At 45.3% G+C, this 24,014-nt stretch overlaps 1 protein-coding gene across 4 annotated transcripts in view; it reads right to left on the minus strand.

Annotated features, from left to right (window-relative positions):
* CELSR2 (cadherin EGF LAG seven-pass G-type receptor 2) overlaps nucleotides 1–24,014 on the minus strand; it is a 110,925-nt gene that overhangs the window by 43,868 nt on the left and 43,043 nt on the right. For all 4 annotated transcript variants that reach the window (XM_082227054.1, XM_082227051.1, XM_082227053.1 and 1 more), the window contains exon 3: nucleotides 11,852–12,074. In XM_082227054.1, the coding sequence (XP_082083180.1) occupies nucleotides 11,852–12,074 (223 nt within the window). The remainder of the gene's footprint in view (nucleotides 1–11,851; nucleotides 12,075–24,014) is intronic.

Here is a 24,014-nt window from a genome sequence, read left to right on the forward strand (position 1 = left end):
ACAAGGCAGTAGACAGAGCTCACGTGATTGATGGGAAGGCAACAAATATAATGCCTGTCTGGACAGAATCTATAGTCCATGAGTGGAGAACCCTTTTGCACAGTGTCCCAGAAAAACTGGACATCCAATTTCCTCCCACAAGAGTACAGCAGCACAAACACATTTTTTTCCGGTGCACAGGCCCACCCCACCCCCAGCACATCTTTTAGGCTTTGTGATCTTGTGTGGGAGCACAGACGGGAAGGTGCACATCCCGGTTTTGGGACCCAACATTTTGGAGGATATGTTTTTGGCTCAGCAGGCCAGTTCCTTATTGGGATCTAGCCTTGCAGGCTGAATTTGGCAAGTGGTTGGGGTTGCCTATCTGTCAGTCACCTGACACCATAGTGACATCAGGTGCCACCACACACACCCAATCCAGAAGGCTTCAGCTCTACCACACATCAGTGGATGGGCAGTAGAGCTAAGCAAGGCCTGCTTTCCCTTGTGAATGAACAATCAAGGCTCCCAATTGTGCACTGAAAGCCATGTCTCTATCTGCCCTACACCTGAAGCTACATATGGTGTGGTTTGGGGTAAACGGCCTTGTGGGTCAACTCTGAACCTCCGGCGAGCCAAGTTTAGCACACAGGCGAGATGTCCTTCCACCCCTGGCAATGCCATCATCTAGCCTGTGATGGCCTTCTGGCTGAAGTAGCGTCTCCACCCCCACCGTTCTGCCCAGACGCTGAGGTCCAGTGCCGAGGGCCTTCTGGTGGTTCCCTCATTGCGAGAAGCAAAGCTACAGGGAACCAGGCAGAGGGCCTTCTCGGTAGTGGCGCCCACCCTGTGGAACACCCTCCCATCAGATGTCAAAGCGATAAACCACTACCTGACATTCAGAAGACATCTTAAGGGCAGCCCTGTTCAGGGAAGTTTTTAATGGGTGACATTTTAGTGTATTTTTGGTCTCTGTGGAAGCCACCCAGAGTGGCTGGGGAAACCCAGCCAGATGGGCGGGGTACAAATAATAAATTATTATTATTATTATTATTATTATTATTATTATTATTCTGCATTCTACACAGGACTTACAGTCCAGTCTCTCTAAAATTAATGGATACAAATCTAACATCAGAAACTGCAAAAAAAAACAAAAAACTAGTTTTCAACCTCCCAGGACACTCTGCAATTGACCTTAGTGTGTCTATATTTGAACAAAGGAACTTCAGAGGGAGACTGCAATGTGAAACTGCTGGATTATAATTCATCAAGAAGTTCAATGTTAGCAGTCATGGACTGAATCAGGACAATGGATATTTATCACACTATTGACTTGCCAGTGGTAGGGTGTCTGTGCTAACATCAAGTGCTTTGTCAATGGCCACTGTTAATCATGTAATGATCACTGTCTCAGTACTTTTTGTATTTAATTGCCTTCTGACTTTACTGTTTGCATTCTCAACCACCTCATCCACAACCATGCATGTCAATTCAGGATAATACATCCTGCATCTGATGAAGTCCCCATGAAAGTGTATGCCTTAATAAATCGGTCAGTCTTTAAGGTAACACAAGTTTCTTTATGGATTGTGAGGGGGAGAGTTTAAGAAAGCAAAGACCTTTTGATTCCTTCAGACTCACACACAGTACAGCTGTATATATGACATGAGGAACTGGATCCTAGGACCCTAAACTTTTATCCTCTGCACGCATTCACACACAGAGGCAGGTCATAGGCACCAAGCAGCTGGGAGCTCTTCCTGCATGTGTGCGTGCTGCTGTAAACAGACCTGCGTGTGACAAGCAACATGCGGGATTTGCACATGGAATACCTGGTGAAGGAATCTGCCATGTGTGAAGTCACCCTGACCCTGAGCTGTGTGTTGCTAGGTTGCCAATGATTTCCCCAAGCAAGTAAGCCTAGCCTAACAAAGGCATTCCTTTGTGATTAGGTGTGCAGCTCCCTCACACAAAGGAGCGCCCAAGTAAGCTGGCTCAACCGTGATTCATCCTGGCACCCTTCCCCCTCCTCAACCCTCCATTCATTCCTTTTGGCTGCATGTGGCTCTGTGAGTAAACAGAGCCAGGGATGAGAGCAAGGGGCTAAGTGTGGAGGCTGAGCATACAAAAGCAGTTCTTCCACAGTGCAGGCTCTATAGACCCATCAGGAAGATGCCCGTGTGGAATTTCAAATAGCCGCTGTTGTCAGATGATGGGCGGCTGCACATAATTACAAGGACTCCATCAACACCTCCCAAAACACAAATTCAAGACTCACAAGTTGTAGCGCAAGGGTGGGCAGACTTTGGACTTGCAGGGTTTACTTTATTCCTCCCCCCCCCCCCGAACCTGAGTTCCACCAACCAAAACAACGCTGGTGGAACACAGAACTAAGGAACAGGGCACCTCTGAGAACATGCTCAACTCAGAAGTTTATTTTCAGTCCCAGCAGAGCTAAGCTCAGTCCTACGTTCCTTTAACTGAAGGACTACAACCTGACATACTGATTCTCTGCAGCCAGAGCTTCCTTTCCTTCTGGCTTCCTGCCAACCTTCCTGGTGGAGCAAAAGTAATGTGGTTGCTGGTATTGTGCTATTTAGCTTCATGTCTTCAGGTCAGGAATGGAGAGCGATGGAAAAATGGAATAGGGGAATTAAAAGGTCTTGATAAACAAGCCTGATCCCATTCGTAGGTGCCACACAGCTCCATCCTCTTTCTGCTGCCAAATTGCTAAAGGGAAATTGTGTCATCTTCCCTCATATTTTGGGAACTCTGGTGCTTCCTGGGAAAGGGTCAGAAAGGGGCAACTGAAATGATGGAGCAGCTCCCCTAGGAGGAAAGGCAGCAAGAAATGGATGTTTTCCTGGGCATTTGGGCAGTACCAATAATTAGATGTTGTTACTCAATGTTTTTATGTATTTTATTACTGTATTACTGTACTGTCTTGTTGTAGGAAGTGATTCACACATTCAACGAACCTTACCTAACCTTTATTTATTTATTTATTTATTTATTTATTTATTTATTTTTGTGCCATTTTTTTTTCCTTTTTCCTGTACACCATTTTTCAGGCAGACCTCACAAAGCAGTTTACATAAGATTATTACAGCAAAAGGCATAATCGTGGGGGGGGGGTTAAGTTCCTACAGTACAGAAAAGACAACTTGTTTGCTTAGAAAAAGCTGCCACAGTTTCTTCTCACTTCATCCAGGGCAAAATGGCGGCACCTCAGATTCTCCTGTGGCAGCAGCTGTGAGGAAAGAAGGGCCACTGTGGGAGCAGGCCCAACCCAGCAAGCATCTTCTCATGTGCATCTTCTCCATCTTGCCAATCATCTATATTTGAACTTAACTGAATTCGGTGCAAGTCAAGAAACTAGGTGGGGAATAAGTACACAAGAATAGCCTCCTGGATCAGACCAATAGCCCACTTAGTCCAGCATCCTGTTCTCACAGTGACAAGACTAGACGCCTGTGGGGAATCCGCAAGCAGGATTCAGCCACCAGCCCTCTCCCCTCCTGTGGTTTCCAGCATCTGGTATTTGGAAGCATTTCTGCCGCCAACTGTGTGAGGCAGAGCATGGCCACCGTGGCTGGCAGCCATTGACAGCCCTGCCGTCCATGAATTTGCCCAATTCTCTTTTGAAGCTATCAAAGTTGGGGGCACCACTACCTCCTGGGAGAGCAAGTTCCATACTTTAACTGTGTGATGAAGCACTTTCTCTTATCTGTCCTGAATCTTCTGACATTCAGTTTCATAGGATTTCCATGAGTTCTAATGTTATGAGAGAGGGAGAAAAACTTCTCTATCTATCCACATTCTCTACGCCATGAATAATTTTATAAATTTCTACCACGCCACCTCTTTTCTCTTAAATGATAGGGCCATTGGCCACTGCTCCTTATCAGGCTCGCAAAATTGGCTTCTCGTCTGAGCACGGCAGGCCTTCCCCTCCCTGGTGACTATACTCTGTGTTGCTCTTGTGGGCTGATTTCATTATAGGCTGTCAGCACTTGGCAGCTCCCCCCCCCCCCCCGTCCCCCATCACAGTAGTGTGACAAGTATGCAGAGCAAATCGGGGAGCTCCAACTAACCCTTGTCCAGGGACAAAGAGGCCTTGGCTGGCTGGCTCTTTTGTGCTTGGCTAACAATAGGGATGGAGCTGCGGGGATTATGGACTGGGCAAAGCTGCAAAAAAGGAGGGAACGCTCTGTGTTACCATCAGCATAACCCAAGTGCATGCTGCCTGGATAAAACCCTTTGCCAAGAAACATCCTATCTATGGAAAAAAGAATGGGAAATGAGGCTTACCAATGATAAAACCTTTGCTGGGCTTCCCCCTGGAGGAGGTTCTTTTCCGGGTGTTGTTAGCAGAGAGATGTTGATGATAGGAGAGGAAAACACTGGGCAGTGACTGCTGTGTCCCTTGTTTCCAGCCTGCACTAGAGGTCTGGAAAAGTTCTAAAGTGATCAGGTGCTGGAAAGTGAGCGGTGGGATCCCCACAACCCCTGGCAGCAAATAAAAGATGTGTGGCAGCTCCCCAGGTCAGCACTTTATCACAAAGCTAGACTAATCCTGGGGAAAGTAGCTACCTTTTTACAGAGGCCAGACCTGCCCTTCACTGTCATGATGAGGCTGGCTGTGCAAACAGGTCCACAACTATGGGCAATATAACCATCTTCATGTGGATAGGTAGGAGCCTAAGGCAAGGTGCCATGCATCCCTGGCATGTATGCGCTACGTAATGTAACATCAAGAAATTTAACATCAGAAAATGACTCTTGTGTGTATGAGATGTCCCTGAGGAACAGGTGCTCCCCTCTTCCATTCTTTCATCCCAGTCCCTTTGATACGCTTTCACAGTGAGGCAGGCACACGTGTGTTAACATGCATAGGTAAAGGTAAAGGGACCCCTGACCATTGGGTCCAGTCGTGACTGGGGTTGCGGTGCTCATCTCGCTTTATTGGCCGAGGGAGCTGGCGTACAGCTTCCGGGTCATGTGGCCAGCATGACTAAGTCACTTCTGGCGAACCAGAGCAGCGCACGGAAATGCCGTTTACCTTCCCACTGGAGCAGTACCTATTTATCTACTTGCACTTTGACGTGCTTTTGAACTGCTAGGTTGGCAGCAGGGACCAAGCAATGGGAGCTCACCCCGTTGCGGGGTTTCGAACCGCCAACCTTCTGATCGGCAGGTCCTAGGCTCTGTGGTTTAACCCGCAGCGCCAAACATGCATGCCCTCCCTCAAATAATAATGGGAAACAACCCTTCTCCCTGCTCTTCCATTCAAGGGCACATGCTTCCCAGGAAGAAGGGATGCCACGGCAATCTGCCAAGTTCAGCTCTTGACACAGATACAGTTGTTTTGCTGGTGCAGACAATTATCTCCTCCTGGCTTTTGTTAGATTGTCAAATTTACATTCCGTCGGAGGGTGGGGAATGGCAACTAGGTGTGCAAATCCTTGTACAAGTTGGGTGGTGGATGTGGAGGGGAAGCAGGGGTTGCATTGTATGCAGGAGCATACCTCTCAGTGTGGGGGCATCTGCTAGCATGATGCATAGTCTCAATGGAATGAGCACTCTGATGTACAGTTGCGCATGCATTGCCATCCGCAACTGCACATGCGCAACTACAGAATCGTCTGCTGTATGGTCTACACAACAACCCTCCTGGTGTTAAAAGTTTAAAAGACTTTTTAAAAATTCTATCCAAATTTAAATGCATTAAAAAAAACTTTTAATGCAAGCTAATGGAGTTTTGTACTGTGGTCTTTACCGTATTTTCACTGCCGCTGTTTTACTGATATAATTGATTTGTACTCTGGTGCACTTCATTTCGTGCCATACGCCACTAATCTTAGCAGAAAAGCAGCACAGAAATACGAAACTAAACAAAACTGAAAAAAGAGCAAGGCAATATAAAATCGAAATTGTGATACAGCCAGCCATAGTTCACATCAGTTTGTTGCAAGTGTTTCCACTGCAGGAGCAGAGGGACAGGAACCCCACGTGATCAGCAGTTATTTGGAAAAACAAGATCAAAGAAACTCTACGGACTTTTCATGGAAAAGCATAATGGAAAACCCTACAGAAGTAAAGTGAAAGGTTTTGCACACCTTGTGCCCAGAGGTATTCCAGATTATTATTGCTAGCTTCATGTTTGAATTGGAACTTCAACCTGTTTCTTTTTAAATCTGCTCTCTGCATGAACAATGGAAAGAAACTTTTAATTTGAATCTCCATTGTTAAAGATGGTGGGAGGAATTCAACATGGAGCTAAAGCAATTGTTCTGTCACAGCACAAGCACTTCCACTTGCCAGACAGAACAATCCACCCCTCTCCTTCCCCTGCACAATTCTCTTGACCCCAACCAATGTAAGAGCTCCAGCGGTGGTAAAGGCAAAAAGGGGGCAGACTGCAGGCATGTCAGGGTGGGATCAAGGGTAGGCAGGGGTCTCTGTTCTCTGCCCTATGGTATTCTATAGGGTGCAGTGCCACAGGCAGAATGATCCCAGGTGATCTAAGTGGTCCTAAAGGTCTATACAGGGCCACGTGGTTTTTCAAGGAACCTGGTCCTGGGTTGTTCAGGTCTTTATATGTTAAACATGATCTGGAACAAACGTAGCTGATCAGCAGCCAGAGAAGTGCCTTCTGCACAGGTATAATATGATGCAGCATTCTAGATCAGGCTTCCTCAATCTACAACTCCCATGATCCCTAGCTAGCAGGACCAGTGGTCAGGGATGGTGGGAATTGTAGTCTCAAAACATCTGGAGGGCCGAGGTTGAGGAAGCCTGATCTAGATCATTCCCAAGAAAAGCTCCACACAGAGCACATTGCAGTAGTCCAGTTGTGAGGTAACCAATTCATGAATCTCAGTGGCCAGGAAAAGGATGCCGTTGGTGTACCAACCTCAGCTAGCAACAGCTGTTCCTCACCACAGAGGTTACCTGAGCCTCAAGTGACAAAGATGGAACTAGCAATGGCCCCCAAGTATGTGTTCCTTCACAAGGAGTGCACTCCTCTCAAGAACCGATGAATTCCCCAACTCCTGGAACTGAGAACCACTCACCCACAGCCTCTATCTTACTCTTCTCCAGACCACCAATGCACCCAGGCACTGGTTCAAAAAAGTCACAGGCTCTCTTGCTTCAGAAGCAAGAAGGAAGTATTGCTGGATGTCAACAGCATCCTGATGACACTATGCCTCAAATCACCTAATGTTGCTCCCAGCGACTTCCTATGAAATAGGTTTGGTTCTCCGTTCAGTGTAAGTTATTTGTTGTGTAATTATTTTGTAATCACTGGAATTATTTTTGCTTTACACTCTCTGTAATATTGTACAATACAGCTTCTTCATCTTCTTTTTCCTCCCATTCTAATAAACAATTAGCACTAATTGCATATTAGCATGGGAGGGGGAAAAGAAAAGAAGAAGGAGCAGCACCATACCATGTCTCACAGAAGCCACAAATAATTTGGCTGTAGGAGGTGATAATAACAATCAGGCGGAGGATATTCCATCTTTGTCTCTCGCAAAATGGAAAGATATTTTTCTTCCTGAGATTAAACCTCTGGAGCAAAGTACTAAGCAGAAATTAGAAGTTTCTGATTAAAAAAATAAATCAAAAGATCATGCGACCAATACTGAATCTAAAACAGATGCAACCAGTGCTCTTTTTTTCCTAAAAAAAATGTTTAGGGGTACTCTCATTTTCCTACTCATATTGAAATACTGCCCCTCAATGAAGCCAATCTTAGATTCACAAAATGCTTAGGGGTATGCGTCCCCCCAGAAAAAAAGCACTGGATGCAACAGAAGAAGGCAGGCATCCAATGTTGAAAAGAATCAGAATAGTAGGGAAGGCGTATGTTTCTGACAAAAATTTAAAGTTAAGAGTAAACCATTATTAAAATTTCTGAGCAAGGTGAAGAGTTGGTGAATAAGCACTGCAAGGATGATTCCTTTGTTGATTTTAATTACAGTGGTACCTTGGGTTACAGATGCTTCAGGTTACAGATGCTTCAGGTTACAGACTACGCTAACCCAGAAATAGTACCTCGGGTTAAGAACTTTGCTTCAGGATGAGAACAGAAATCGTGCTCCAGCGGCGCGGCGGCAGCGGGAGGCCCCATTAGCTAAAGTGGTACCTCAGGTTAAGTACAGTTTCAGGTTAAGAATGGACCTCCGGAACTAATTAAGTTCTTAACCCGAGGTACCTCTGTACTTATTGGGTGGGATTTAATGTCACACCCCATAAACAAATGTGAGACACTTTCATTCTGCTGCTCACAAGCTTTGGATTTGCATTCTGTCTACACTCTGGAGCTAGCTTATCTGAAAGCACATTCCAAGGTCAGTTTCAGTGAGGTCAACACATAGTCTGAACACAAGCAGTGTACCTCTTCAAATAATAATAATAATAATAATAATAATAATAATAATAATAATAATAATAATAGCCTTGGTTACTATCTTTCCCTGCTTACACAACAAAAGTCACATAAGCAATGGCTACTTCACCCAAATCCTTGGATTTTCAAAAAGATAGGAGGTGGAAGCATATAGGTGTGTAAGATAGCTATCATCTATCTATATCTATATCATCTCTCTCTCTCTTTCTATATATATATATATCTTTGCCCCTCTTGCTTCTGGCTCTACCCACGTCACTCCTGAGACGCTGAAGAGACGCAAGAGCATGGAGGTGCACAAGGAGGCCTCTCTTCAGCCCCTTCAGCCTCTGTCCAAGAGACGCCTACATAAGGGCTCTAACTTCAACTTTAAGGAAGAGCTGGATAGCTCAGTTGGTTAGTGTGTGGTGCTGACCACGCCAAGGTTGCAGGTTCGGGACAGCTGCATATCCCTGCATTGCAGGGGGTTGGACTAGGGTTCATGATGGCTTGCCTGATTACATGGTTCTTTAAAAGGTAAAGGTAAAGGTACCCCTGCCCGTACGGGCCAGTCTTGACCAGACTCTAGGGTTGTGCGCTCATCTCACTCTAGAGGCCGGGAGCCAGCACTGTCCGCAGACACTTCCGGGTCACGTGGCCAGCGTGACAAAACTGCTCTGGCGAACCGGCACCAGAGCAGCACACGGAAACGCCGTTTACCTTCCCGCTAGAAAGTGGTACCTATTTATCTACTTGCACTTAAGGGTGCTTTCGAACTGCTAGGTGGGCAGGAGCTGGGACCGAACGAAGGGAGCTCACCCCGCCGCGGGGATTTGAAATGCCGACCATGCGATCGGGAAGTCCTAGGTGCTGAGGTTTTACCCACAGCGCCACCAGCGTCCCTAACATGGTTCTTAACCCAAAGCTGAGATAGTTCAGCTGGTGAAGCATGAGACTCAGGACTGTGAATTTGTGTCCAACATTGGGCAAAAGATTACTGAGCACTGCAGAGGATTGGACTAGATGACCAACTCATGGTCACTTCCAACTTTACAATTCTATGAAAGCCTGTCCTCCCCATGATCTGGGATACATATAGCAAAGGGACAGATGGAGCGTTATTGAAAAATCTCCTGTCCCATCCTTGTTCATGGCATGCAAAAGAGAACTCTTGCCTGCTTGATTTTTGTAGATTTGGAAGCATCAATTATTCTTTTTAAAGAAAAATCCAGCTTGTGCGATTTAGTTTTTCTTCATTCAGTAATACCCACATACCACACTGCTGTACAGTAAAAAGGATGAAGGGGAAAACCTTCTGTGTTATTATTTTCAGCTTAGAGGAGTCAGAACATCTGGTTCATAATCAAATGGGGAAGGTTTTCTGAGGGAGAAGCCTGGGGCCAGAGGAGATTCTGCTGTCTCCATAGAGAGCAGGTTAATTGTTCCATGCTGGCAGCAGTGAGAATACTGGTATTTTTAGTTGTCAGATGAGAGAAGGAGTGGGAATGTTTTTCTCATTGAGACCTAGCAACTTGAAATTTGAACCTGACTGGAATTGCCCTCACCGGGCAAAACTGAAACATACAACCTGTTTCACCACAGGCTGTTTATTCAAAGAACTGTTTGGCAGAATTCAGACTTGGTGATGGATGGCTTGCCTTGTCAGATTTTGCCTGACTTGTCACCAGAAAACAGACTCTTGAGATTACTTTCCACCTTCAGCAGATAAATATTAATTAAAGGTACTTTTCGGCTTCAGCAGAAAAATATGAATTACAGGTAGGGTGGGAACCTTTTAAATTATCAATTTCCCAGAAAAGGAAAACTGTTTGCATGCACACCCAAGAGGAAGGAATCCTCTTTCTACAATGATTAGGAGCTCTGAAGATACCTGGCGGCAGCAGTGGGTCTTCTTACTCTTAGGCTGTGCACACACACTCCCCTTTACTCTGAATCTAGTGCACTCCTACCACTGGTTTGTGAAGCAGTGTCAGCCGTATTCCAGACCTATCCTGTAGTATCTTGAGAAATGCTGCTGTTTGATGCATTTTGCCCTAAACCATCTATACTCTGGAGCTGGAGGAGGAAAGGGCAGAGGGTGAAGAAGGAGCCCTTTCCCCATCCTTTGGGCCCAAACCTATTGTGCCTGGAGATGGGTGTGGAGGTTGTGGCTGGGTGGGACACAGCTGTGGGCAGCCTGAGGAAATGTCATCCATTTTGGGCCTGCCCATGAGGGGCGTGCCTGGGGTGGGGGCCTGGGTTGATGTCCAGGGGCTCTTCCCATTGTGGGACTTTTGTGGGTGACCTGGGAGTTTGTTGGACCCTGGGTGAGAACCCGGAGGCAGAGAGAGAAGGGTACATCAGAAGGGAAATGAATTGTTATTGATTTTTATATATTAGTAACTTTGTATTAATGTAACCCTTTTATATGTAACTCTGCATTTTTGAAATATTTTGTTTAAGTTGTCTGTTTTTGTACCCTGATTAGAGGTATTTCTTATATTTTAAGCGGTATGGAAATTAAATAATCAATAATCAATCAACCAGCTTCAATCCCATCTGAAAACATAAGCCATATGAAGACATCCATGCCTCCTGTTCCCACTGGCGTGGACAGACAGCTGCAGACTTGGGGACACATCCAGCCATATTGCTATGTACAATGATGTCCAAATGAGATTTCAAATGCAGCGCGGTGGTGAACAAGCTTGCAGTGTTTTAAGCTGCTAATGTACACACAGCCTTAACGAGCATCCACACTTTCACTTAATCTGTATTTTGATCATACTGTGTACTGATTTGTTCCCCAGGTCTGCGAGCTTTTTTCTTTGTTCTGTGGTATTCCTTGTAAAAATCTAATCTTACCTACTGAACTGAAGCTCAGTTAAGCAAAATCTCCCTTCAGATTCTCTGTGCATCTGATAAGAGCTGATTCAGGGGGTAGGATAGGATTTTTGCAAGGCGCAGTCACAGAACAATAAGAAAAGCTCTCAGACCCGGAGGAATTAATCGGTACATGGTTCAATCAAAATACAGGTCAAGTAAAAGTGTAGTTGAGCCCCCAGTCTTCTTCCCTGGGATTTTCCTGAATACATTTATTTTAGTTTTGCTTTTTTAAAGAAGAAAAAGAAAACTTGCATAGAATAGTGGCAAACAGAGATGCAAATCAGGAAATCCCATTTGAATCTTGCCTCTGCCACGATCTCACTCAGTAGGTGATGTGAGTCAAGTTACTCCCTGTGTAGTTATGCCTACGCTATGCGACATGTGTGGGTTTCTAAATGTCAAAATAAAATAGATTTTAAAAAAATAAAATGAAATGAAATGGTAGCAATAAATGCAGCAGAGGTGTCCCAATGCCTCCTAATCCAGAATACTACGAAGAGCAAAATGATGTTTGGGTACATGGCAGCTTCTGCTCTGGACTCCACCCTCCCCCCCCCCCCGGGCCCAAAGCCAAGTGCTACTTACGTGAGGGCGATGGTGAAATGGAATCGCTGCCGCAGTCCCTTAAAGGTGAGGAAGGAGTGGGCTGGGAAGCTGCGGGTGCTCATCTGGCAGTAGGGCTTCTCATAGTCTCCTGACAGGCAGTCACACTTGAACCCGCCCACCAGGAGATTGACACAGGTGCCGCCGTTCTTGCAGACCCCCGGGGTGCAGCGACCCAGGCGGGAGTTCACCTCGCAGTTCTCCCCTGCAGCAGAAGCAGAGAGCAGCCATTAGTAGCTTCAACACAAATATACAGGAGCTTCACCACGCACGCCACAACCTTCTCATTGGTCAGGAAGGGAAACAGTTCAAAGCAGCTCCAGGCCAACCAAAATTGAGGGATGCAGTGCAGGGCCTTCTAGAAGGATGTGCATTGACACTCGCAGGCTGCCTACGGACAGACCCTTGCTAGGTAACTCATAAAAAACTGATGAAGTGCAAAGTGCTTTAAAACCTTATCTTTATTCATCGTCACCAGAGCCCCATGGGATGGATCATTAATATTCCCATTTCACATACTGGGAACTAAGAGACTAAGAGGATAAGTTCCCAAAGGCCAATCAATGCATTTCATGGCTCAGCAGGGATTTGAAGCCGGCCCGCCTCCAGAGGGCCAGTCCACCAAATGCTCCACCAACTTGCAAGATGAGCAGCAGAGGCAGCAGGCAGAGCTGCACAAAGGGGGCAGCAGAAGCATCCAGACAGAAGTAAGGAGCAGCAGGGAAGAGACTCAGCGAGAGCATGACCAGGAAGAGTTTAACGGTGTTATCCTACGCAGCACTGAAAGCAGTGGGACTGACTTCTAAGTAAGAATGCTTAGGGTTGCCTTCTAGAGCTGCACTCTTAACCGGACTTGCTATGAAGCAAATCCCACGGAACTTGCTGGGGCTCATTTCTCAGTCAAGATGCTCAGGATTACCATATTTTTCGCTCTATAACACGCACCCAACCATAACATGCATGTAGTTTTTAGAGGAGGAAAATCCGTAGGCATGCCACCCATAGGCATTCCCTCCATGACACGCACAGACATTTCCCCTTACTTTCTAGGAGGAAAAAAGTGAGCGTTATGGTGCAAAAAATATGGTATGCTCTGCATCCAAGTGCATCACTGGGAAATACATTATCCTTCCTCGCCACCACCTCTCCAGCCACTGTTTGCCCCAGAACAGGGCTGCCCAAAATATTGATATATCACCCAAAACCGTTTTGAAGTCCATATCATGATATCGGTTTCATAATTTTTGCCCTGGCAATATATCACGAATCAAGATGTGGGTGTGGGTGAGCGATGCAAAAATCACAATTAAGAAAACCGTGAATACGTCCAATGCTTCTCTCCATTCCTGCAGCCCTTGTTAATTCTGCCAGCTCTGCTCTTCCCTGCCTCCTGCAGGGACAGCGAATCCTAAGAGCAAAAATCACGATGCAGGAAAACCATGAAGCCAGCCAATGCCTCTACATGGCTCCATCCTTATTTCAGACATTGTGATATATCGTAAATTGCAATGTTTAGCTGGTGATATATCACAATGTTGAAAACCAGATATCGCCCAGTCCTATTCCAGAAGTAAACGGTCATGGGTTTCCTGATGTCATGTCTGCTAAATGGGAGGGATCCCAAATTTTGGGGGTTCATAGTTAATAAAGCTTTGGGAGGGAGGAAAAGTTTCCCCAGACGCTGCAGGAGGCAGCATTTTTTACATAAGAGAAGGCTGAGGAGAAAGAGAAAACCAGGAGTAGGGATTTGCTAGAAAGTAACTGTGAAATAGGACACATATCACTGAATCACGGTATGTATGATTTTGAAACCTTCAATACAATAAGCTTCTGGTATCACTGGGGTTGTCTAATACAGGCAACTGGGTGTTTAACTGTTCCTTTGGAGATAGGGAAAGAAATATGGTAAGTTGAGGGGTTTGTCCCTATAAGGGGCAATTGCCAAGAACCAGATCAAACCTTTCAACTGCTGGCAATAAAAAATAATCTGAGATGCAACAGCTTTGGTGTTGCAACAAAGATGCTCATGGGCTGATGGGAGATGACAGCCAGACGCTCAGCTGGTGTATTCTTTCTTTCTTTTTAATTAATTCACCTGTCAAAGCTTTTAATACAGCAATTATGCAGGGAGGCCCCCCAAAAGCTCAAGGCCATGGTCCTGTCCTCAGATCTGTGGTTCAAATCAGCAAAACAACAGGTATTGGCCTCAGGATGAAGCCATCACAAAATGTGGATGTGTACATCATTCATAGCCCTATTGAGGCATCTATCTTCCTGGTTAAAGCAGCACACAATGGGAAAGTTTGAGAGAAGTGTGCTAGCTCTGCCCCCCACTGCCCTTCACAAGTTGGGGGTGGGGCAACGCACAGGAACACGAAACAAATGGAGCAGGCGCCCCACTGCAGGTGCTTCCCACCTGAACTCAAGGAGGGAGACAGGGCAATGCTAGCACCCCCATCTCCTTCTCCCACCTTCTCTGTGTTGTTAGTGAAGTTGGTTACTCTAATGACAAATGTTAACATGAAATCATAGAATTGTATCATCCAGTCAAACCCCCAGCAATGCAGGGATATGCAGCTGTCCCATATGGGGATCAAACTTATCATCACCATTCTCTAACCTACAGAGCTATCCAGTGCTGACATATTTATTTTGCTGTTTTGTTTTACTATTGCATTGATGTCCCAACTTTTCTCCAAGTTAGCAAAAGCAGCATACATGGCTCTTCCCACACTCCAATTTTAACACATCAGCCCTGTGAGGTAGGTCAAGCCGAGAGAGACTTGGCTGGCCCAAGGTCACCCAAAGAAGAAGAGGAGTTTGGATTTGATATCCCGCTTTACCACTGCCTGAAGGAGTCTCAAAGCGGCTAACATTCTCCTTTCCCTTCCTCCCCCACAACAAACACTCTGTGAGGTGAGTGGGACTGAGAGACCTCAAAGAGGTGTGACTGGCCCAAGGTCACCCAGCAGCTGCATGTGGAGGAGCGGAGACGCAAACCCGGTTCACCAGATTACGAGACTACCGCTCTTAATCACTACACCACACTGGCTCTCTACACCCAAAGAGCTTCACAGCTGAGGGGGATTTGAACTCTGGTCTCCCAGGAAATAATTCAACACTCAAACCACAACACTATACTCTTTTGCATTATTTAACTCTTCTCTATAGCCAGAATGGCTAAAATCATACAAGGGCTTGTGAGCCCAAGGGCTGGAGTTCTTTAGGACAGTATCAAAGATCTTAAGAACTAACTCAGTCAGTAGAGCTTGGAACTCTTAATCTCAGGGTTGTGGGTTCAAGTGCCCTGTTGGGCAAAAGATTCCTGCATTGCAGCGAGTTAGACTAGACAACCCTTACATTCCGTTCCAACTCTATAACTCTATGATTCTTGAAGTTAACAGTTTTGATATCAGTTTATACTTTATCCCAGAGGCTAACCTGAGTTTGGTTGTGGCTGGAACTTATCACTAAAGCAAAATGAAAAATTAGCATACAAATTAGAAGCTCATCTTAACACCATAACGTAATCTCAGGTACTGTTTCTGGACAGAAATATATAGTCCCTGCCTTTTGACAAAGTGTTCTGTGTGCAAGCACACATATATTCACATGCATACATATTATAGGAAGTATTTTTAAATGTTTTATTTTCTTCACCTCCTTTCTTGGGAGCCATTCTTAGGAACGAAGGGGGTTATAAAAATAATTTTATAAACGAAACTGTCCTTTTCTGACCTCACTTTGTCCACAAATTCAGGTTTGGGGCTGAATTTTAAGAGTGTAAACCTTGGACAGCAAGCTGAGTTAGCACCGCTCAGTCTAATTTCCCAGAGTTCTGGAAAATCCTGCCTGCTTTGGTGAAAAAGTTGACTAGTCAAAAGGTTTGCAAATGTAGCAGGCTCTGATTGAAAAGAACAAAGATGCCCCACAAGCACACATGCAGCCTGCTTTGATAATCATGGAAACTGCTTAACAGTGGGATCACATCTTCAAAGACACAATGCTCACTTCCAAATCATGTGTTATTGGAAAGAAAACCCTCTTCCCCTTTGTATTTTAAATATGATTTAAAGAGGACTGATATATTAGGCAGCTTCTTATTTTAATGTGGTTTACACTCATTTCCAGGTTCCCAAGGCAAAGGGTTGTTTGGAGATACTGCCATAGGGTTAAAAAGCAAGATCTGGCAGCAGAAGAGGGCAAAAGCTGAAATTAGAAGGGGACAGACTTTCATGGTATAGTGCCAAGCAAGCCAAACTTATAATTTGCAAACCACAAATCTTAAAAAGGTTTTTCCCAAGAGTGTGTGGAAGAGGAGGAGGAATCAGAAGATTCTGCACATAGATAGCAGGCATTCATACTTTTGTATTCATTGATTTGCCACTGCCACATAAGCCATAACAGTAACCACAATTCAGATTAGTCTGTATAGATTAAGCCACTTTGCATATCTTTGTTTAATTTGCATAGTTCATTCTGCTTCTACAAGCGGAGGTGGGGGAACAGGCAGCTGAGCCTGGTACCAAAGCCTCACAACCTGTAGACGAAATCTGAAATTGAGCCCCCTCCTCCAGCTTCTGGGATTTCATTAGGCATTGCCCACACACTGTCAAGCCTAGCTATGTAGCCATAAGGGCTGAAACTCTCTCCCCCCCCCCACTTTTTCTTCTAAGTAAGGTTAAGTCGTTCCCCACCCCACCCCGAATGCTGAATAGTGTGGCATCGCAAAATAGACTCAGCTCCACCACTTCCTAAATGATAACCTAATTATAATTTCCTATCATCCGCACCCATTGTTCTTTGTCACATCCACAGCAAGTCTAGAGAGCATTTGTTCTCCCACTCTTCCTTCTTGGATCCTTTTTTTACAATATCTGAAAATTCCAACATGCTTTCTGCTAATGATTTGTTTCTCCTGAGGGTACACCCTTCCCTTCAGCCATCTCTTTAAATATGATTTGCCTGTTAAGACTCTCTGTAATCTTCAAAGCTTTCTTTTAAATCCCTTCCAGTTTGTCAACATCTCCCTTTCCCTCTCTTTTACTGCTGTGTTCAGACCAGAGAAGACGACTCCAACAAGTGAGGGAGGAATGACGAGAAGCTGGGTTCTTCTGAATGGAGGTTGCCCACTGACTCCCATCGAGAAGGACATGCTTGCACAGGTCTTAAAGTCCTGTGTTTTAGTCTGAGCCTATGCATATATACTTGGCTTTAAGTTCCACTCAGCTGAATGGGGACTTGGGATATATTCCCAAATCAGTGTGCCTAGGATTACATGCTTTAATACGGGTTTGCAATTTAGGCAAGATTCCCAAGAGACATTGTAATACTGCAGTGGTAAGGGAATCCCCATGCCAACATCCCACCTTTTGTCACTAGGCTTCTGTCACACTCCAAAATCCTCTATCAGATGTCATCGGACCAACCTGGGACCATCGTTTGTTTTTTTAATTTAAATGTCCAAATTTCCCCTCTATTTGTGATCAGATCCAAAGAAGGACAGAGTTCTTGCATCTTTAACTGACGCATAGAAGAGAGGATTTTGAGTGTTGCAGCTTCTCTCATTGCTATATTGCAAGCTGTAGCAAACAACTACCGGTATTCCTTTTCCTCAATGCCTGTTAAAGTGAAATGAGCTCTCTCCCCATTGGCCTCTGATCTCTCCTTATCAACTTTCTCTTTTAAAAAGAAAACTTGCATACACACACAAAAAAACCCCCCAGTGATGATGCTACTGGTGCAACCCACCTTACATCAGGGTGCAACCCACTGTAGGTAATAGCCAATGCCCTTAAGAGAATATATGAGTAAATCAGTGTGATCTGTGGACTACAATGAACTGCTTCAATCTTATCTTGGCTTATTAAGTCAAAGCATTGTTTGTGAAGCCTCTTCACCGCACCCTTCATGTGCATTAAAATTAATACAGGAAGCCTCTAATTAATCATAGTTTCCCAAAGTTCAAAGTGGAGAACTAGGGTTAGAGCATCAAGCTATTTTATTAAAATAACTTTACACTGTGGTATAATATCCAGATTTGCTCTGAAGCTGGTAAACCACAGTTTCCCAGTTTGAATGAAATAGGAAACTGCAGTTAATTAAAGACTTCCAGGTTTAATCTGTCCTCCTGCCAAAGGGAGGAGCAAAGAAGCTGCTTGCATAAGCAAGGATCTTGTGGACATCTGAGCTTAATAAACTGAGATAAGATCATCCAAACATTGCTGAGGGTGAGTGCAGTGCTATCTACAGTTAGTGATGAATTACCAGTTTGGGAGTGGTCACAGGAACCCAGCTTCATTATGTACACACTATGGAGCAGAGCTTTCAAAAGTCATTGTATTGTTTCAGAGATTGGCAAGTTCCATGCCTTTGCTGAAGAAGCTACACACCTCACCTGGGTTGGGCAAAGAGAGCAAATGTTCCACCCGAACACTGGGAGACCTGCAAATGTATCTTCTATGGCTGCAGTACGTCCAGAGACACACAGCATGCACATAATGAATAACTTTGGCTGAGATCTAGAAAATGCAGTATCATCACTTGGTCCTGATGAAATCACTGGAACGTACTCAGGCGTACCTCCGCTCAGGCCTCCAGATAAAAGTTATGAAATCTCCTTGAAGCACAAAATGATCAGGAAGCACCTGAAGTGGAAGCAAGCCTTAAAGGGAGTTTCTAGGAGCTCTTCTGAAGGTTTCTGGTTATGTGACGCAACAGACCGACAGACTGCAGAGGCAGCATTTTGTTGCTGGTCTGCAAAACCCCAGGCTGGCTTGCGGGGATAATTTAATAGAAACTTGGAGATCCTGCTGTTCCATCCCAAAGGCACATTGTTAAGCTGCATGGGCATTTTGCAAGGAAGGAAGGGGTCAAATTCCTGCTTAGAAAAAAGAAAAGGAGTTGCTACAGAAATCGACAATAAGTGGAGCAACAGCTTGCGGTCATGTTAAAGGAGAGCGATCAGCAACTGGAGGCCTCCTGGCCAAATTCAGTCCTACAAGGTATATTAATTGGCCCCCTTGTTGCTACCCAAGATGCAAAGAAAGTGTATGGAGGACAGGGATTACAACATTACTTGTAGATCTGCTCTCCACCCTCCCTCCTGAATGCTGCTTTTGCAAGTAATAAACATGACTTTTTATCAAAAGAAGCATTTGCTGCAAAAGGAGCTAAGCTGGAAAAGTCCCCCCCCCAGTAGTGTGTGGCTAAATGCAGCAGTGCTACAAACCTCTCCAATGCCAGGCATCAAAGACTTGTGCATAGGGATTCAGGAGTCATGGTGACTACCAGAGAGGACAACCTCTGACATTACCTTGCCCATGGTGGATGGTGCCCCCTGAAGTGAGGCTGAAAAAGCCCACCCAAGTTGCTCACACCTCTTCCTGCCACTGACCTGCAGCAATAATTTAGGAGCCCCCTTTTTTTGAAGCATTAGTTAAAAGATTTCTCATGCAATGTACGTGCTTCTGAGATGATATTCTGTGCCCTTTTCTTCATGTCATATACAAGAAACCAAAGCATGGAAAAGATACAGAGCATGGGCACAGAGATCTCCCTGCTATTAGTACACTCCAGCCAAAGCAAGAAGCAGACGCTTGTTGGAATCATAGAAGCCACAGGACTTGAGCCAAATATACGCTTTGGCAACAGTGTTAGTCTGTAGTAAGGGCCAAAGTGAAGGTGGCCATGTGCCCTGATTCAATTTGAAGTCTTCTCTTCTCCAAAGCAGTTTAAACATATATTTTTTTTTTTAAAAAAAAACATAATTAGAAAGAGCCAGAGCTTTTAAGTTGCTCTTCAAAACTCAGCACCTGGACAGCAGACTGAGGAAGGCACAAAGGTCACCAGGGCCTAATCTTCTTCACTATGATGAGATATCCTGCATTTCAATTAAATTGTAGTTAATTTTTCTATATTTGCATCTATACAAATTATATGCAGATATGCACCCTCTTTTGTCTTTGGGATGGGATAATGCATTTCTTTTTTTGAAGATGCATACCCACCCTAGCCAAACTTCGACGAAGCACAAAATGCATGATTGCAATTCATGTGCTTTGTTCTAGCCCCAGGGGAGCCTGATCAGAAGCAAAACTGCAGGACATAGGAAAGGAGTTGATCTTTTCTCTCACATACACTTAGCCTGCACCATGGCCCCACTGGAAATCATCTGGCAAAGCTGCCACTCAGCCTAGGAACGGAAGCCACGACTGGCATCAAGCAATTTTTACTAATAGGGTGGATCACTTCAGGGACACTCACAAGCTTTTGGTGAGATGCCTTGGCAAAAAAGGCGGTACATAAATGCAATAAGCAGGTTAATAAGATTACCATTGCCCTTGGCAGCAGAACATCTGAAGGGAAGCTTTTAAATGTCTGGTGTTTCGTTGTGTTTTTTTTAATACTCTGTTGGAAGCCTCCCAGAGTGGCTGGGGCAGCCCAGCCAGACAGGCAGGATACAAGTAAAATAATAATAATATTACTACAAGGTTTTGGAAACTCTGTGTTGCATCACTGCTTGTCATAGATAGTGCTGGGACTGTCCAAGGTACAATTGGTACAGGACATTTTAACTTCACTGTACCTCCCCAAAACCCCACCCACTCCAAAAGCCTCCCGAGTAAAGGCATGACTACACTTCCTTCCCTTTCATAGGGCTCATTCTTCTGTCGCATCCCATTCTCTAATCAAAGCTTTTCCTTTCTCTGCTCTGCCCCTCCCCCTACTCCCCCAGCCCCTTCCTCACACCCTTGACAAGCATCTCCTCTCCCCCCCCCCCATCTCCAACCCTGTAAGGGTTTTCTGAATAGAAGATTTATTCCCAGCCTCTTTCTGGTTCCCTCACCCTAGTGACCAGCTTTGGTTGCCAAGGAAACCAACCTTCTCCCACAGCGCCCCTCCCCAATCTTGAGCAGACAAAGCCCCTGTTCCCCCTCCCCCCCCACGCTGTCTGCCTCCCTCTTCCCCCTCCACCTGCAGAGGGAGAGTCAGCATCAATGCAAGGAACAACCACAGCAGAAAGAAAGAGCAACATCAGGGAATGGTGGTGGGGGGCATGCAGCCATCCAATGAGAATCCCAGTTCCCTCTCTGCCCGGCCAATCTATTCAGGGTCCCTCATACACATTGGGCAGAGAAACATCACCCCTACTGGGTGTTTCATGGACAAGGGAATTTGCCTTTCCTGGAGACCCTGCAGGAACAAGAGATTCTTTTGGGAAAGAACTTAGCTAGCCTCTCTATGGAGAGCCCATCTCCTTGGGCCCTTGATGTCATGCTGGCTTTTAGAGGAAAGGCTCAGTGGTGGGATGTCTGCTTTGCATGCAGAAGGTCCCAGGGTGTCCAGGTAGGGCTGGGAGAGAAGTCCTGAAGAGCCCCTGCCAGTCAGTGCAGACAACACTGAGTCAGACGGACCAATGGTTTATGACAAGGCAACGCTTTAATTGTTGGTGTCCAGCTTGTAATTTCTCCTAAATTCTTTGGGTACATATCTCCTCTGCAGAGAACATTTTGGTTCTGTCCCACCTATGGTGGACTTCATGATTCTCCTCTTCCACATTTTTATCCCCGCAAACTTCAGACATGGGATGACAGTGAACAGCCCAAGGTCACCCAGGGAGCTTCACAGAGGAGCGCCAATTTTAACCCTGGTCTCCTGCATCCTAGTCCGTTCAATATCCCTCCACACTCTGGAAAGAAGGAAAAGAAGTGGGGAAAGGGGGGGATCTTTTTCCATAGGGCTGAAAGTTGGAGGGAGGGGAGACCTTGTTAACTGTGTGGCATTTAAGACTACATAAACAATTCCGGCTCCAAACCAAGCTGGAAGCTATCGCCATGTAAATTATTGGGGATTACTTTTAAGTAACGCATGGTTATTGTGACATTAATCCATGCTAGCAATTGTGATGGCAGAGACCCCTTCTAAACCAAGGTGAGACACTTTTCAGTTTAGTTAACCACTGAGCACTTACACAACTGCAATGCTTATGCAAAGGAGATTGGAAAGAAAACCAGAACTTGGCCCTGACCATGTGAGCTTATTAGCCCCTTTGGCCACAGGCTCCCTGACCAGGTCCAGAGGCTACCAGCCACCACTGCTCAGGGACAAAAGGAAACAGGTTGAGGAGCTTTGGTTTATAATACAGGAAGCAGGGGTCATGCTCTGTTGCTCAACATCACTCTGATCAGCATGGGCAATAACACTGGATTCCATTACCTTACATGCATTTTCAGTGTGGCTAATACTACAACTATTTTTGCATAATGATTCTCCACAGTAAATAGAGCAACCTGCCCCAACCTGGTATGTGAGTCCCATGGACTGCAAGAAGATCAAACCTATCCATTCTTAAGGAAATCAGGCCTGAGTGCTCACTGGAAGGACAGATCCTGAAGCTGAGACTCCAATACGTTGGCCACCTCATGAGAAGAGAAGACTCCCTGGAAAAGACCCTGATGTTGGGAAAGATGGAGGGCACAAGGAAAAGGGGACGACAGAGGACGAGATGGTTGGATGGTGTTCTCAAAGCTACCAGGATGAGTTTGACCAAACTGCGGGAGACAGTGGAAGACAGGAGTGCCTGGCATGCTCTGGTCCATGGGGTCACGAAGAGTCGGACACAACTAAACGACTAAACAACAACAACAAGCCCCAACCTGGTACCCTGCAGATGCTGCCTGCCAGCCATGTTGGTTGGGGCTGGAGGTGGGTTGTAGTCAGAAACATCTGGATGGCACCAGTTTTGGGAAGACTGTAATAGAAGGATGGCAGCAGCTGGCTGCTGTTAAGACCCTGGGGACCTAAAAGTGAGTTCTGGTTAACATTAGTTGCAATGGCGTTCTGTGGAATATATTGCTCAGCGGGATGTTAACAGGAACTCAGTCCTCTAGTCACACCAGCTACTATCCTTTCGTGCTACTAATAACTCCTCGTTAACTTATCTGATACTTTTCATCCCATGGGGGATAGTATACAGGTGCTTATAACTTTTCGCTTATGGGGACAAAAGCAGCCGGGGTGAGATTTCAAACAAGAGAATGGATAGAAAGGAAAGGGTCCAACAGGCCGCCACCACTGCTGTTTTCAGTTTCCCTGGTTGGTTTTGGTTTTTGGAACCAAGATTGTGGGAAGTTGATGACAGCGTACCGTGCCTAGTTTTACGCAGACAACTGCTGCTGTGTAGGTGTCAAGAGAGCAAGAGATAAAGACATGATCTAGAGGGCATACTTTAATGCATCGACTCTAACTGTTGAAAAAGAAATGCAAACATTTCACCAGGCGCAAGTATACAAAGCAACAACAATAATAAAAGAAAGATTTTTCCAACACTGTATCATAGCTGGGGGGCAAGTGGATTCGGCTGCACTCAGAACAAAAGAGTTTAAGCTGTTCATCCTTATGCCAGATGCAAAAGCTACGTCTGTCTTTGAATGTGAGGGAATGATATATATATCATCTGTACTTATTTTATTTATGCTTTGTTGCATATTTAGTAATACCACTACATTAATTCATCTAAGATTTATTTCCATAATCGAGATTAAGGATGGAATTCAGCAACGCACTATGATTAATGTTCCGTCTGAACAAAAACCTATGCTTTCTAGACAGAATGACCCCCATCTCCTCCATGAATGATGCTCTGGGGTTTCTCCTGACCCCTCCCCTCAAGCCAATTTTGGGGGTGCAAGCGGGACAGGGGGCATTGTGCATGTGGGAGTGCTTGTGCAGTGTTTCTGCTGCAGTGGCTCTTTAGGTGAATCCTGCCCATATAAGTTTCTCAGCCTTGTTATTCAAAGTCAGCATTCCAGATCAGCCCCAACCAGCCCATCTAGCTTGCTGTTAGGGTGGGATAATGCATTTATTTAACTGAAGGATTCCAATTCCTAGAGGTGGTTTAAATAAACAGAACAAGTTAATAATCAACAGTAAACAAGACACATGTTTCCTTGTGCCCCAGAACGTGAAGGTGGAAAAAGTAATGGACAGCATGCACGCTTCACTTCCATCAGTGGTGAGAACCTCTAAGCAGATGGTCAGGCCCAAATCCCAGTCAAGGCAAAGGGTGGCACAGAATTTGGAGGCCTTTCAAAAAAAGCAGATCAGATCATCCCAGAGAAATGATGCGAGACCTGAGATGACT

The sequence above is a fragment of the Podarcis vaucheri genome, assembly GCF_965113315.1.
Source record: "Podarcis vaucheri genome assembly, chromosome: 6".
Classification (NCBI taxonomy): domain Eukaryota; kingdom Metazoa; phylum Chordata; class Lepidosauria; order Squamata; family Lacertidae; genus Podarcis; species Podarcis vaucheri.